This window comes from Aquarana catesbeiana, linkage group LG03, assembly GCF_042186555.1.
Source record: "Aquarana catesbeiana isolate 2022-GZ linkage group LG03, ASM4218655v1, whole genome shotgun sequence".
Taxonomy (NCBI): Eukaryota; Metazoa; Chordata; class Amphibia; order Anura; family Ranidae; genus Aquarana; species Aquarana catesbeiana.
In genome coordinates this window covers 662,264,816-662,282,025 of record NC_133326.1, presented here as the reverse complement: position 1 = coordinate 662,282,025, position 17,210 = coordinate 662,264,816, and the positions used below count along the sequence as shown (strand labels likewise).

Sequence of the window (17,210 nt, the reverse complement as noted above, 5' to 3'; positions counted from 1 at the left end):
CGGGCCCCTCCACTATCTTCTTCCAGCTCTTTTGCCAGCAGGGGGCCCGGTCTGCTGCTGCTGTCTTGTCGCCGCTATCTCGTTGCTTCTTCTCTTCTTCCGATGTTGACACGACGCTCTCTCCGGCTGGAATGCTTTGTGCGAGCTGCGGAGCCATTTATATAGAGGATGACCCCGCCCCCTTGTGACGTCACGGTCCCAGCATGCGCAGAGACTTTGGTATCATAAGGGGGCGTGACCCCAGAGTCCCTGCGCATGCTGGGACCATGACGTCACAAGGGGGCGGGGTCACCGCCTATATAAATGGCTCCGCAGCTCGCACAAAGCATTCCAGCCGGAGAGAGCATCGTGTCAACATCGGAAGAAGAGAAGAAGCGATGAGACAGCGGCGACAAGACAGCGGCAGCAGAACGGGCCCCCGCTGGCAAAAGAGCTGGAAGAAGATAGCGAAGGGACCCGGGAGAAGAGGCGGAACACCGGGAGAAGTCGGAAGAAGACACCCTCCCGAAGTCGGAAGAAGACCCCGGAGCTGCCTAATAAATTACTCTTAAAACCTGTGTAGTGTTTTTTTTTTTTATTGACACTTTTCCCTAGGTGAATGGGTAGGGGTACCATGTACCCCATACTCATTCACATAGGGTGGGGGTTGGGATCTGGGGGCCTCCTTATTAAAGGGGGCTCCCGGATTCCGATAAGCCCTCCGCCCACAGACCCCAACAACCAATGGCCAGGGTTGTCGGGAAGAGGCCCTTGTCCTCATCAACATGGGAACAAGGTGCTTTGGGGTGGGGGGTGCCCGCAGGGTGCCCCGCCTCCCCCAAGGCACCCAACCCCCCATGTTGAGGGCATGCGGCCTGGTACAGCTCAGGGGGGGGGCGCTCGCTTGTCCCCACCCCCTTTCCTGGACGGCTGGGCTGCGTGCTCGGATAAAGGTCTGGTATGGATTTTGGGGGGACCCCCACACCGATTTTTCGGCGTAGGGGGTTCCCCTTGCAATCCATACCAGACCTAAGGGCCTGGTATGCCCCTGGGGGGAACCCACGCCGTTTTTTTCATTTAAAATTTGGCGCGGCGTTCCCCCTCACAATTCATACCAGACAGCTGTCAGCACTGCCTGTCACTCATCGTGAAAGGAAAAAAAAGTTTTCCTTTCCCGATGAGTGAGCCAGCGCGACATGCACAGTACCCTGTCGCCGAGACCCAGCGCGATGGTATCGCGCTGGAAACACAATCTCGCGGTCAGGTACTGTACATTGATGACAATCTGTCAGAGAACCATTACAAACGCTCGCTCGCCAGCTAGACGTGCGGCACGAACGTGTGAACCCCGGACCAGACACGCATGTTAGTACTCTCATACGAACGAGTGCACGTCGGCGTGGGCACGTCCGCATGCCAACGAATCATGGCATAGGGCGCCCTATTTAAAGGATCAGCATACTAGTATCAGTGCTGGATTGTCTCAGCTAGTTCCTGTATCCTTGTTGCTGTTTGATTGAACCTTGATCCTGAAACCTTGGCCTTCCTGACTACTCTTTTGGATTATCCCTGCAACTCTGCTTACTTCTGCTTCCTGTACCGAGCCCGGCTTAAACTCCTGACCACGGCTCTGTCTTCTGATCTTGTACCTCTCTGCCAGCCCATTGCCAACCTCCGCTAGCCCCTGACTACGAACCTGCCTATCGATTGTGTACCTTCCTGCCAGCACGTTGCCGACTCCTGCTTGTTCCCAACCTCGCAAGTTCTCCTGTTGGACTTTCCTGAACCAATCCAGGATCAACATTTCACCAGCACCTCTAAGGCTCCGGTGTTCCTGATCCTGCCAACAGGCACCTGCACCCTTCCATTCCCCCAGCAGCCCAGTCTCCACCTCCAGGGGTGTTAGGACCGGAACCGTGCTAGAGGCCACCCTCGTCATTTCAGACTCCACAGTAAGGTACGTGACACAATCTTAGGAAAGGGTTCATCCGGCCCTCTACCTCTCCTGCTGGCGCTGGACTCTTCTTTGTGGAAAACAAGGATCATTCATTAAGACCATGTATCGACTACAGAGAATTGAACAGTTTCACAATCAAGAATCGATACCCATTGCCTCTAGTCCCTAAGCTTGTTCAGAGGTTCTGCACCGCCAAGTTGTTCTCATAATTGGACTTACGGGGGGCCTACAATTTAATACAGATAAGAGAGGGAGATGAATGGAAAACGGCCTTTCGTACTAGGTTTGGCCATTTTGAATATCTTGTCATGCCATTTGGGCTGTGCAACGCCCCAGCAACATTCAAACACTTGGTAAACGATATATTTGGGGATTTTCTTGACCTCTTCATGGTAGTGTACTTAGATGACATCCTTGTTTTTTCACCCTCCATCGAGGCACATCACATCCACACGCGGAAAGTCCTTTTTCACCTCCGAACCCATAAACTCTACACCAAGCTTGAAAAATGTGAGTTTGAGAAAGATACCATACAATTGCTTGATCTCATTATTTCGACTTCTGGCATATCCATGGACCCCCAGAAGGTAACTGCAGTTCTTGAATGGCCGGTACCCTCAGATAATAAGAGCGTCAAGAGGTTCGTGGGATTCACCAATTTTTATAAAAGATTCATCAAAGGCTTCTCGTCAATAATTTCACCTATCACACAACTCACCCAGCAAAACAGCTGTTTTCTGTGATCCCCCTTAGCACAGACAGCTTTCGACAAACTCAAGAAGCAATTTACCTTTGCCCCGGTCCGTCGTCATTACGACCTGGCCCTACCTTACGTGCTGAAGGTCGATGCTTCAGAGATTGCGGTTGGGGCAGTCCTTTCTCAGCGCCACAAAACCACAGCCATGTTGCATCCTGTTGCCTTCTTTTCCAGGAAGTTGTCCCCAGCCGAAAGGAACTATAATGTAGGAGACCAGGAACTCCTTGCTATTAAACTGGCCCTGGAAGAATGGGGATATCTACTGGAAGGAGCCTTGCACCCCATACTTATCTACACTGATCATAGGAATTTGGAATACCTCCGTACAGCTAAACGTCTCAGACCTAGGCAAGCCAGATGGGCTCTCTTCTTCACCCGATTTCAAATGCATATCATGTACCGTCCGGGATCCAAGAATTGTAAACCTGATGCTCTATCCTGCATGTATCCCACATCAGATAACTCACCAATAGGGATGAGCCGAACACCCCCCTGTTTGGTTCGCACCAGAACATGCGAACAGGCAAAAAATTTGCTCCAACATGGGAACACCGTTAAAGTCTATGGGACTCGAACATGAATAATCAAAAGTGCTAATTTTAAAGGCTTATATGCAAGTTATTGTCATAAAAAGTGTTTGGGGACTTGGGTCCTGCCCCAGGGGACATGTATCAATGCAAAACGTTTTAAAAACGGACGTTTTTTCAGGAGCAGTGATTTTAATAATGCTTAAAGTGAAACAATAAAAGTGTAATATTCCTTTATATTTCATACCTGGGGGGTGTCTATAGTATGCCTGTAAAGGGGCGCATGTTTCCCGTGTTTAGAACAGTCTGAATGCAAAATGACATTTCAAAGGAAAAAAAGTAATTTCAAACTACTCGCGGCTATAATGAATTGTCGGTCCGACAATACACATAGGAGTTCATTGATAAAAACACCATGGGATTCCCCCACAGGGGAACCCCGAACCAAAATTTAAAAACAAATGGTGTGGAGTCCCCCTAAATTCCATACCAGGCCCTTCAGGTCTGGTATGGATATTAAGGGGAACCCTGCGCCAAATTTTTTTTGAAAAAATGGCGTGGGGGTCCCCCTCAAAATCCATACCAGACCCTTATCCAAGCACGCAACCTGGCAGGCCGCAAGAAAAGAGGGGGGGAGGAGAGAGCGCCCCCCCTCCTGAACCATACCAGGCCACATGCCCTCAACATTGGGAGGGTGCTTTGAGGTAGCCCCCCCAAAGCACCTTGTCCCCATGTTGATGAGGACAAGGGCCTCATCCCCACAACCCTTGGCCGGTAGTTGTGGGGGTCTGCGGGCGGCTTATCGGAATCTGGAAGTCCCCTTTAACAAGGGGACCCCCAGATCCCCCCCCCCTGTGTGAAATGGTAATGGTACCCCTGCCGTTTCACAAAAAAAGTGTCAAAAATGTTAAAAATGACAAGAGACAGTTTTTGACAATTCCTTTATTTAAAGTCTTCTTCTTTCCATCTTCTTCAGGTCTTCTTCCTTCTTCCTTCGGTTTCTTCCTCCATCTTCTTCTTCCTCCTTTATTTAAAGTCTTCTTCCTTCCTTCCTTCCTTCCTTCCTTCCTTCCTTCCTTCCTTCCTTCCTTCCTTCCTTCCTTCCTTCCTTCCTTCCTTCCGTTTCTTCCTCCATCTTCTCCTTTCTCTTTCTCTGATCCTCTGCTTCTTGCTCCGGTGTTCTCATCCGGTTACGTAACAGGTGACCCAGCCACCCTCTGACATCACAGGGAAAGCCATAGGGAAGTCCCCTTCAAGTCCCTGTGCGTCAAAGGGGGGCGGGGTCACGGGATGGCCCTGCCCTCTGTTATTTAAGAAGTGTCAGAAGAAGAGAAGCGTCACACAGCGGGAGCCTCCCATGGATGCAGAGCGGCCCAAGAACGAAGCGGGAAAGAAGACGCCATGGAGGAAGATGCCAGACGAGAGCAAGAAGCAAAGGATCGGAGGAAGAACCAGAGGAAGAAGTAGATGGAGGAAGAAACCAAAGGAAGGAAGAAGGAAAAAGACCTGAAGAAGATGGAAAGAAGAAGACTTTAAATAAAGGAATTGTCAAAAACTGTCTCTTGTCATTTTTAACATTTTTGACACTTTGTTTGTGAAATGGTAGGGGTACTTTTGTATCCCATTACCATTTCACACAGGGGGGTGGGATCTGGGGGTCCCCTTGTGAAAGGGGGCTTCCAGATTCCGATAAGCCCCCCCGCCCGCAGACCGCCACAACCACCGGCCAAGGGTTGTGGAGATGAGGCCCTTGTCCTCATCAACATGGGGACAAGGTGCTTTGGGGGGGCTACCTCAAAGCACCCTCCCAATGTTGAGGGCATGTGGCCTGGTACGGTTCAGGAGGGGGGCGCTCTCTCATCCTCCCTCTTTTCCTGCGGCCTGCCAGGTTGCAAACTCGTATAAGGGTCTGGTATGGATTTTTGAGGGGGACCCCTACGCCATTTTTTTTTTAAATTTTGAAGCGGGGTTCCCCTTAATACCCATACCAGACCTGAAGGGCCTGGTATAGAATTTAGGGGGACCCCACGCCATTTATTTTAAATTTTGGTTCGGGGTTACCCTGTGGGGGAATACCATGCCGTTTTTATCAATGAACTTTTATGTGTATTGTCGGACCGACAATTCATTATAGCCGCGAGTAGTTTTAAATGACTTTTTTCCTTTGAAATGTCATTTTGCTGTCAGACTGTTCTAAACACGGAAAATATGCGCCACTATATAGGCATACTATAGACACCCCCCAGGTATGAAATTTAAAGGAATATTACACTTTTATTGTTTCACTTTAAGCATTATTAAAATCACTGCTCCCGAAAAAACTGCCGTTTTTAAAACTTCTTTTTGCATTGATACATGTCCCCTGGGGCAGGACCCAGGTCCCCAAACACTTTTATGACAATACCATGCATATAAGCCTTTAAAATTAGCACTTTTGATTTCTCCCATAGACTTTTAAAGGATGTTTTGCGGCTTTCGAATTTTGTTCGCTGTTTGGTGAACTGACGAACAGCCGATGTTCGAGTCGAACATGAGTTCGACTCGAACTCGAAGCTCACCCCTACTCGCCAACAACGGACGTGATATTCCCTTATAATTTCCTCCTACTTATGGATGACCTCTTGTCCAGGATTAAACTGGCCTCCTCTCTAGACCAACTGCCCTCAGAAGAACATCTGCAAGAAAAGGATGGACTTTTCTTCCATGACCATGCTGTGTTTGTGTCCCTTCAACTGAGAGTTCCTGTGCTCAAACTCTGCCATGACAACAAGTTAGCAGGGCATTTCGGGGTGACCAAAACCACCGATCTGCTTTTACGTCAATTCCTGCCTGGTATGCAATCACAGCAAAATGGAAAAGAATAAATTATGGGGTCTCCTATGCCCCCTGCCTGTTCCATCCAGACCCATGATTACATAGTGGAGCTACCACCCTCTGATGGGTTTACATCCATATTTGTTGTTGTGGACCGCCTTACAAAAATGGCTCATTTTATTCCTATGATTGGCACTCCTTCTGCCCCAGAAACAGCTCAGGCTTTTATCAAGGAGATCATACGCCTCCATGGGGTCCCTAGCAATATTGTATCGGATCATGGGGTCCAATTCACCTCTAAATTCTGGAAGGAGCTCTGTCTTGCTCTAGACATCGAGAACCACTACTCTTCAGCCTACCACCCTCAGACCAATGGATAAATGGAACGCATGAACCAAACTCTTGAACAGTACCTTTGTTGTTTCTCCACCTTTGTCTAAGACAATTGGGTATCCCTACTTCCTAGTGCAGAATTTGCATACAGCAACGCAATACATTCTACCACTAAGCAATCACCGTTTTACGCCAACCTGGGGTATCACCCATCTTTTTCCCCTGTCCTACCCACTTCAGTCACAGCTGTCTGGAACAGAGTGGAGTTTCTGCACAACTTAGAGCTCCTAAAGGATACCATGGCCAAGGCGCAGCTGGATTACAAGATCTCCAACTGGGAGACAAGGTTTGTCTGTCTACCGGGCATTTGAAGTTGGCCTGCCCTTCAAGAAATTGGGCCCTAAGTTCATTGGGCCCTTCCCTGTCCTGTCCCGATTCAAACCTGTTGTCTACAAACTCAAACTGCCTTCAACTTACCGGATCCACCCTGTTTTCCATGCCTACCTACTGAAGCCCATGGCCCCGAACCTCTTTGGGGAACGTGGGGCTTGTCCTCCGGGCTCCCTCCATGATTGAAGGGATTGAGGAGTATGAGGTGGAGGCCATCCTGGAAGGGGCCGTGGATGCCAATTTATGGTACAGTGGAGGGGTTACGAACCTGAAGAGAATTCCTGGGAACCCGAGTCGCATATCCATGCTCCAGATCTTCTCCGGTAGTTCTTTCAGTGAGCTTCATCCGGAGGCCGCCGCTCTGCAAAAGTCCAGGGCTTACTACGCAGGCACCAATGACGCGTTGCCACAAGAGGAAATCTGTGCTAACTGAGCATGCGCCAAAGGCACCTCAGTGCGCCAACCCGCACCTGCGCAGAAGACCTGATGGAAAAAGGCAGGAAAATGCCCAAGAGGCACACAGGAAGTAACCTCTACCTGATATAAAAAGGCAGGAAAATGCCCAGGAGACGCACAGGAAGTGACTTCAAACTTCCCTATATAAGCCCAGCCCAGACACTTTGCTGAATTGCTGAATTATCTTCAGTCTCCCCTTGTTTCTGTGCTAGTGTGTGATCTGTCTGAACTTGTTGTGACCTGGAAACCTATTTTGATTAATCTTGATTGCTGCTTGCCTTTGACCTCAGATTTGTACCATGACCATTCTACTTCTTTGTCCCTTTTGTACTCAGCTACCAGATTAAAACCGACCCCGGCTTGGATCTCTACCATTCTTCTTCTGATTAACCCTTCTGTACGTCGTTGCCAGAGTGGACTTGACCTCGGCTCGGATCTCAGATTAAGGCTTGCACAGTGCTCCGCACCCCTGGCACCCATACCACTCGGTGTCCACCAAGTGTGTGTCTCCATCTCCAGAGGCTTAAAGGACCCGAGGTGCAAGGAAAGCCTCCCCACTACTTCGGTCTCACCTCAGGTATGTGGCCCTCGTGACAGGGCATGTGGCCTGGTATGGTTTAGGAGGGGCGGCGCTCGCTTGTCCTCCTTTCCTGACCTTCCGGGCTGCATGCATGGATAAGGGTCTGGTATGGATCTTGGGGGGACCCCCATGCCATTTTTTTGGCGTGGGGGCTTCCCCTTAAGATTCATACCAGACCAAAGGGTCTGGTATCACCTTGGTGGGGGAACCTCAGACAAAATAATAATTTTTTTACATTTTGGCGGGGTTCCACTTCAAGATTCTTAGCACACAAGTCTTCTTGATCAGATTTCTGGTGGGACTTCTATTCAAATCAATGGGTTCCCATAGGTAACCATTGATTTTGAATAGAGGCAGAGAAACACCGGACGAGGCTTAACACTGTCTATACAGTGTTAAGCCTTGTTAAATCGCATTTAACACCTTTTACCGGCGTCTGGCATTTTTACAGCTCTAGCGCTGGTGCCTCAAAACACGCTGGTCCTGGGTTTTTTTGAAGTTTAAAAATGCCACTGCCTGTAACAACGCAAAAACACCATGGTGTGTATGAGGCCTATTGAATAACATGAAGTGGCGTTTTTTAAGCTGCAAAAAAAGCTCAAAAACGCTGCTGTAAAAACGTCCATGTGTATGAGGCCTTATTGTTGACTGAATCGCAAGCTCTGTTGACATTTTCTTCAAAGCATAATCAATACTGCCTTCCTGAACCTTGTTTCTCTTCAAAGCATCATCTTCCATTTTGCTAAAATATTACTTTTATAAGATTTCACTACTGCTAGTTTGAGGTCACGTCTCCTTCGTGAGCTTCATATTGAAGATACTGTCTTCCTGAACCTTGTTTACACCTTTAAATTATATCTCCAGGTTTACTATAACTTTAAATAGTTCATTTGGACCATGCTGACCCAAACAATTTCCTTTACGAAAATGTGTGCCTGCTTGGAATGCTGTGTAAACTGTATGTGGAATCAATCACAAATGGTATACAGTGCTGTGTTCTGACAGTGTGATGGGACTTCCTGTCCCATACCCAAGACAAACTCAAATCGGGCTGAGCTCTACTCAGCCACTCAGGAAGTCTTGTCCTTAACTGATGCATACAAGGGTTCCTCTTGTGACATCCACTCGTCTCTTCACCTTAGCCAATCAGAGGAAGCTCTGTATTAATGTTTAAAAATACAATAAAAGGCATGCTTTGAATGGTTGAGCAGTGCTCAGCCTGTCTCGATTTTGTTCTGGGGACAAAATGCTACATAAAGTTTACATAGTTCCCCCCCCCCACATCTATGAGTGAAGAAAATAGTTTGTTTGGGCCAGCTTGGTCCAAACAAACTATTTAAAGTCATAATAAACCTGGAGTTAGCCTTTAATGTATTTGAAGGTTTCAGTCATGCACCTCCTTCTTCTTTCCTCCAGACTGTACATATTAAGTTCCTGTAGTCTCTTCTGATATGTTTCTGCTATGTTATATCCCTCAGACCATTCACCATTTTTCTTACCCGTCTCTGGACTCGTTCTACCTTATCATATCTGTCTGTAAGTGACGTCTCCAGAACTGCACAAAAGTATTCTAAATTTCTGTGCAAATTTTGAATACTGTGCACTGAGAGATGCATGGCTAGAGGATTTGTCAACCTCTGTACCTCTATTAACCCTTAAAAATAATTACACAGACTGTGTGACATGGGTTTAAACTGGCATGGCAGCCATTTTATATACAAAACAAAATAAATAACATAACATAAACCTAACAATAAACAATTTAGACAACACAACCATTAGAGGGTCTTTGGCTGTCCTTAAAGGCACAATTTATACCTAGAATCATTCATGTCCTCAGCATCCAGCTCATCCATGTGCCCCATCCAGTTTGAAGATGTTACAAACTGACATACTTACTTTTTTTCCCCAGGGGATGGAGCTCCCGGGAGAAATCACCAATATCCAACCAAGGGGAAGTGCTTTACCCCGGAAAGTCTGATGTTAAGGGAGAGTAAAGAAATGTCACCAGCACACCAAGGATTCCTCAGAAGGGTCCAAAGTTTTATTTACATGGTCACACGGTACACATATGGCAACTGTATCAATTAGGTTGTTGTCCATCATTATAGAATGATCTGCTCTCTCCATGGGCCATAATCAGTGGGTAGGAGGCTTGCCCCTAGTCCTCTCCAAAAGCCTCTGTCCTGGTTGGGTCTGTCACATTTCTCCCCCACCAAAAGTAAACTAACAAGGTCCCAGACCTCCTCCTGGTCTAGACCTGCGTTAGTCGGGCAGAGTGAATCCACATAGTTGGTCAACATGATCTCCATTTTGGGCTGCAGGGAATAGTTGTCATCGGTAGGTGTGGGACAGAGGTTGTGGAATCTCTGTCCGGCTGCCAGTGCTTCAGCTGGATGGTCTTTACCATTCTGGGGCATGGTCTGCTGCTGGGGAAAGGAGCCAACTGCTCTGGTTCCCTGGAGCCATGAAGACACGTGAGGTTCTATGCAGAGGCCAGTGGAACTTTGCCCTGTTGCCAGTGCTTCAGCTGGGTGGTCTTTACTGTTCTGGGTATTAATCTTCTGCTGGGGAGAGGGGCCGACTACCCCCACTCCCTGAAGCCATGGAGACTCCGTAAGTGGTAGACTGAGGCTCGTAGCGCTCTGCCCTATTGCCAGTGCTTCAGATGGGAATAGGAGCTTCACTACATCAGCTTGTCACTGAGGAGAGGGGCCGACTGCTCAGGCTCCCTGGAACTCTGCGGTGGTTTGTGCTGGGTAGAGTTTAGTAATACTCTGTTCTGATGCCAGCGCTTCTGCAGGGGACCCCTATATCATCCGCTCTGGCTAACTGTTGGGGAGGGAGGCCAGCTTCCTCCACTCCCAGACTGTGGATCTGCCGTGGGGGAGATGAGCTGGTTGCACCATCTTCCAGACTTCTGGTCTCCTGCTGTGAAGGGAGGGTGGCTTCCTTTGCTCCTGAGTCTCTACACTGCCATTGGGAAGGGAGGATGATCACCTCCTTTCCCTTAACCCCTGGATCCTGATCTGCTGCTGGGGAGTGACCACCATCTTCTCACCCTGGGTATTCAGAACCGCCACAGGTATGGGTCAGAGGTCTGTAGCCCTCTGCCCTGATGCCAGCGCTTCAGCTGGGGAAGTTTGTTGTACCTCCACAAATTATTCTGGCAGGAAATCTCATGTACCTGTCAGTGGTGTGGGAGAAAGGCCAGCTGCCTCATCCCTCAGGAAGGCTGAAGCTGCTGTTGGTGCTGGGCAGAGCTTATTGATGTTCTGCCCTGATGCCGGCTCTTCTGCTGGGAAGTAAACTAAAAGTTGGTGGCCTTGCAAATCCTCCAGAGTCACCGATTGTTGTAGGCAGAGGTCATCAGCCAGCACTCTGCCTTGATGCCAGCTCCTGTGCTGCAGGTTCACTTGGTTGTTCCTTCTCAGCAGGAAAGTTTATTACATCCCCAGTGTCTGAAGCTGGTGGCTGGGATCCCCAGAGCCACTGAAGGTTCTGGGAAAAGGTTGACAACGTTCTGCACCGATTTTAGTGCCTCAGTTAAAAGTTCGGTAAATGTTCCATCCTCCAATGAAGTCAATTAAATCCATGTTTTCTGGGATCTGTGGATGGAGAGTGGCTTCCTCTTCTGTCGAGTCCTTGAACTGTAGCTAGGGAGATGAGCCGGCTGCTCCATCTCAAGTTCCCTTATCCGGCTGCTGGACAGATGCATCTAAACTCATCCTGTGCAGAAACAGGTTCATCAAGGTGAGTCAGCACTTGCAATAACAGCTCCGCTTCATAGCCGGAGGTGAGCAAAGCACATTGTTACTCTGCTCCATTGCTAAGTCTTCCGCTGCTGCAGGTTCACTTGGTTGTTCCTTCTCAGCAGGAAAGTTTATTACATCCCCAGTGTCTGAAGCTGGTGGCTGGGATCCCCAGAGCCACTGAAGGTTCTGGGAAAAGGTTGACAACGTTCTGCACCGATTTTAGTGCCTCAGTTAAAAGTTCGGTAAATGTTCCATCCTCCAATGAAGTCAATTAAATCCATGTTTTCTGGGATCTGTGGATGGAGAGTGGCTTCCTCTTCTGTCGAGTCCTTGAACTGTAGCTAGGGAGATGAGCCGGCTGCTCCATCTCAAGTTCCCTTATCCGGCTGCTGGACAGATGCATCTAAACTCATCCTGTGCAGAAACAGGTTCATCAAGGTGAGTCAGCACTTGCAATAACAGCTCCGCTTCATAGCCGGAGGTGAGCAAAGCACATTGTTACTCTGCTCCATTGCTAAGTCTTCCGCTAGGATTTCAGAGCTGTTAGCTGATACTTTCTGATAGCTCCAGGCAAAGGGAGCAATGCTCTGTGCTGAGCAGGATTTAGCAGTTGTCTGTAGGCGAACTCCAGCTCTCATTCCTAAATGGCTATAAACTACAAATCTTCCTGTGTCCAGAGCACTTCCAAGACATTCAGCATCCAGTCTCTGTACGCTATGATTTCCTCCAAATGCCACTCCAGATCACTACCAAAATCGGGGACTATGGACAGCCTCAATTAAAACAGCCCAAGGCCGCCATACCCAAAGCTTTCCGTCGGGCTATCCACAGGCAAACTTGGGCTACATACCAGCGGAGGGCTCTCTAGCACTCATTCAACTGCAGCTCTGCCTGGACCAGCCTGCTTAACTTATCTGTCCACTCTTTGTGCAGTTGTTTCCCCAATAACAGAATTTGCACTTTGTATTGTGACCAGTACCTTTCCTGGATGGAGGGGAGAATTTTTCCCTGGTGGTGCTGCTCAAGGACTAGCGCTTTCTTCCAGAGTTGCCAGCGGACAGTATTTTACCATCCCAGCAGGACCTGCACTGACACTGGTCCCCTGTGCTGTATCTGCATCTCTCACAGCATCCTTCCGAATTCCTCTTCCATGGCAGCTGGTATCTGTACTTCACTCCTCTGCTATCCCAGACTGCAGGAAGCATCCCACTGCTTGCCATTCCGATTAGGTGCTTCCGCCAAACAGTGCCTCCTGCCCTGCAAACTGTTACAGCAGACCGAGAGCTAATACTAGCACTGTTACCCCAATCATTGTACACAGACAAGATGTTGGGATAAAACCAAAGGAATGGCTGTTTACTGAAACTCAGACCCCACAGAAGGACATTCTAGTATTGAGAATACTAGAATGACAATGCAACTTCAAACACCAATCCAATTAATTGCTAACAACTAACAGTGATCTTAATAAAAAAGTAATTTAATTAACAAACATATAACATCCCACAATAGTTTGCTAACAAGATGGAGTGGGCACAATACTAGCAGACAGACAGAAACAATAGGTGACCTAATTAACAATGGGAGGGCACACAATTAGAGAGACACAATGGGAGAGACATGAACTTGTGTATTCTGTCCACTAGACAAGTCATCAGAAGCCAAACAATGTCCCAGGAGTCTGATACAGTGGAATTAATTTATCTTCATAGATTTCTTGAGGGATATTGTTGATAAAAATTTCTGTCCCAAGTGAAGGAGCCTCTACAATCCAGTCTGCACGAGGTCCACGATATTCACTCTGATCATTATTAATATTACATCTTTCCATCCACTCCAGAAGGGAAGCTTTAATAGGCCTTATTCGGAGAAGTAATCCAAGCCTTTCTCTCAGCGTCCATTGGGTTGTTGTATATCATTATAGAATCTGCTCTCCCCATGGGTCATAATCAGTCGGTAGAAGGCTTGCCCCTAGTCCTCTCCAAAAGCCTCTGTCCTTGTTGGGTCTGTCACAACTGTAATCTTCACTAGCCTGATGAAGGGGCCCTGTGTTGCTCCAAAACGTTGCTGTATGTGTACCATGTGACCATGTGAAGAAAGCTTTGGACCCTTCCAAGGAATCCTTGGTGTGCCGGTGACATTTCTTCACCCTGATTGTCTACAGTTTCCAGCCGGTGTTTATTACAGCACCCAGCATTACTACAGCCATTTCCATGAATGTGCGCATGGGGAATATTTTGTTTGGACTTGATATTAAAAGAGGGTACATGTGCTATATTTTAAATATGTAAATTGTGTAAATTTCAAAGGTGTGAACTCTCCATGCAACGTAATACATCTCTTGTTCAGAGTTACACCCACTGTTGCCAACCGTCAGTATTTTTACTAACAGCCAGTAAAAAACAGGCAATTTTCTCCTGACAGTAGATTCCAGTAAAAAGAAAAGGTTGCCAGTAAAAAATATGGATGTGACGCTCGGCCTGGAGCCAGCCAAGACCATACGAGTGCCTGCTACAGTGTGTTCGGGCGGCTCTGGTGGAGGCGGCTCTGGTGCCTGAGCATGTCCTGTGATGTCATGGTGCAAGGGAGCCAAGCAGAGCAGCCAGAGCCTTGTGTGTGGGTCTGCAGCATGGGAGCAAGGCAGGCCAGGAGCGGGACCATCAGTGCTGTTTGGACTGGAGGGACCACCTGGCTTGGAGAGAGACTGTCACTGTAACTCAGGAGGGGATGTGTTGTGGTGGTAATCTGTACTGCTGCACACTGCTGTCAGTATCACCATGAGAGTTAATTTCATGTGTGTGCCGCCCATTCTAATTTCTTGCCCTCCTGAGTCCTGTCCCTGAGCTACTTACTTACTATATTGGAAATAAAATAAGAAATATGTTTTTTGCCTCATTATCTACCTTAAATCACATTTCTAATTACATATTGAACTTGTTTGTAGCCTAAATAATGAAATTTGTACTTAAAACTGAAATTTTGTAACTTTTGGAAATGCCATTAAAAACTTGGCTGTGCCAGTAAATTTTGGGTGTCGTGTCAGTAAATTTCTATCTATTAGGTTGGCAACTTTAGTTACACTGTGGGCTGAGCTCACACTGTTGCACTGCATTATCACATGCACTTTAACGTGCATTGCATTACAACTGCCCATTCATTTAAATGTGCTGCAAAAAAGCACCAAGACACACCAGTAGGTACATGCAGTGTTTTTGGCAGTGAAGCTCCAAATTTTTTTTAGCAGGCACTGAGTAAATGTGAATTTTTTTGCTCTTCAGAACAAATGCATTTAGATGGAAAAGAGGAAAAATGGGGAAAATGGGGATAGTGGGACTTTATATGAAACACCACACTAGGGTAAAATGAATCAATCAATATGAAAATTAAGATAAAATTATTATTATTTTTTTCTTGACACAGTTGAGCATAGTGCAATGCAGGGTATTCATGATTAATCAATAAGTATCTTACAGAGTAGGAAAAAACATGATTGATAAATCACATATAAAAATAATTGATAGCATTTTATTATTTGCATGCGACTGACCCTCTTAAGATCCAAAACGCTGGGCAAGTGCTTAGTCTGCCAAAAGTTACATGTTCTAAAAATATTAATAAACATTTTATCATTATTTAAATATTACCTCCACTCTTCTCAAGGAATCTGGAAGACCTTTCATTGAGCCTTCTACTTTCACCCCAAACAAAACAAATGCTTTTCCAATTACAGGCTTTCCATAGAGGTAACTAAAAAAAAAAAAATAAATAAATATTGATTATAGCTGCATGCTTGCATAAGTTTATTGCTGATGTAGCCAAGAGCTGGCTAATTATGCCTGCATTATCAGAAGACACTTTGTAGCACTCGCTACAGTGACACTGTTTCCTCCTAGTGCTCAGCCTAGACGCTTTGTCATCACATCCTGAAGGCAGAGTGAATAAGACCTAAGAGTGCAGCAAAGCATCCTAGGACATGTAGTCCCAAGAGCCAGGTTTTGCATTTGAGTTGGACTGTTTTGGACCAGCCGGCTGAAGAAGAGAAAACAAAATGCTGGTGGAGGTAATATAAAGCCTGGGGGAGGATGGGATTGCTCTCTTGAGACCCCGGCCTGGATCTGCAAGCAGTAACTTGTGTGGTAGATTGTGCTGCAGACGGGTTGCAGCCTGTGCTACAGGGAGAGAGAGTAATGGCAAGTGGGTGCGGGTGCATTTGCTGCCAGCCACATCTAAACATTCAGGGGCAGCCTGGAGGCCGCCCTCATCACATTCTCACCAGATCCAGCTGGATTGTAGCACGGAGGGAAGCGGGGTCGAGCGTTGTCACTTGAGCCAAACTCTGCAGAGGCCTCCTGCAGAGCCCTCATGCCACTCTTTAACATAGAAGACCGCTGGTATTGGTGAGCGGGCACCTGCCCCTTTATTCTATACCAAAGGACACTGCATGCAGACACCGTTGCCTTATTCACTCTGCCAAGTAGGGATGGTCCAAACACCCTAAAACACCACAGCATGCAAACAGGCAAAAATTTTGAGCGAACATTCGAACCCTATTAAAGTCTATGGGACAGGAACATGAAAAATCAAAAGTGGTAATTTTAAAGGCTTATATGCAAGTTATTGCCATAAAAAGTGTATGGGGACCCGGGTACTGCACTAGGGGACATGTATCACCATCGGGCAAGGGTTGTGGGGATGAGGCCCTTGGGGACATCCTCCTTATGTTGAGGGCATGTGGCCTGGTACGGTTCAGGAGGGGGGCGCTCTCTCATCCCCCCTCTTTTCCTGCGTCCTGCCAGGTTGCGTGCTCGGATAAGGGTCTGGTATGGATTTTTGGGGGGACCCCATGCCATTTTTAAAAAAAATGTTGGCTCGGGGTTCCCCTTAAAATCCATACCAGGCCTGAAGGGTCTGAAGGGTTTGAGGACCCCTAAGCCATTTTTTAAAAAAATTGGCGCAGAGTTCCCCTTAATATCCATACCAGACCTAAAGGGCCTGGTATGGAATTTAGGGGGACCCCCACTGAATTTTTTTTAAAATTCTGGTTCGGGGTTTTCCTTAATATTTATACCAGACCTAAAGGGCCCGGTAATGGACTGGGGGGGAGACCCATGCCATTTTTTTCAATGACTTTTATCTGTATTGCCGGGACCCAACAATTCATTATAGCCGCAAGTAGTTTTAAATTACTTTTTTTCCTTTTAGAAATATCATTTTGTGCAGGGACTGTTCTAAACACCGGAAAAATGTGCCACTTTACAGGCATACTATAGACACCCCCCGGTACGAAACTTAAAGGAAGCATTATTAAAATCACTGCTCCCCAAAAAACGGCCTTTTTTAAAACTCTTTTTTGCATTAATACATGTCCCCTGGGGCAGGACCCAGGCCCCAAACACTTTTTATGACAATAACTTGCATATTAACCTTTAAAATTAGCACTTTTGGTTTTTCACGTTCGTGTCCCATAGACTAACGGTGTTCGCTTGTTCGAACAAATTTTTTTGCCTGTTCGCATGTTCTGCTGCGAACCGAACCGGGGGGTGTTCGGCTCATCCCTAATCTCCTGTACAGATCTCCCCCATCACTAGAACACACACATCTCCTGTACAGATCTCTCCCATCACTAGAACACACCCATCTCCTGTACAGATCTCTCCCATCA

General features: G+C 47.2%; 1 protein-coding gene across 1 annotated transcript in view; it reads right to left on the bottom strand.

Annotated features, from left to right (window-relative positions):
- Positions 1-17,210, bottom strand: part of LOC141133429 (complement C3-like) — a 731,058-nt gene that overhangs the window by 557,207 nt on the left and 156,641 nt on the right. Inside the window, exon 8 of the mRNA XM_073622815.1 lies at positions 15,193-15,295. Coding sequence (XP_073478916.1) covers positions 15,193-15,295 — 103 coding nt within the window. The remainder of the gene's footprint in view (positions 1-15,192; positions 15,296-17,210) is intronic.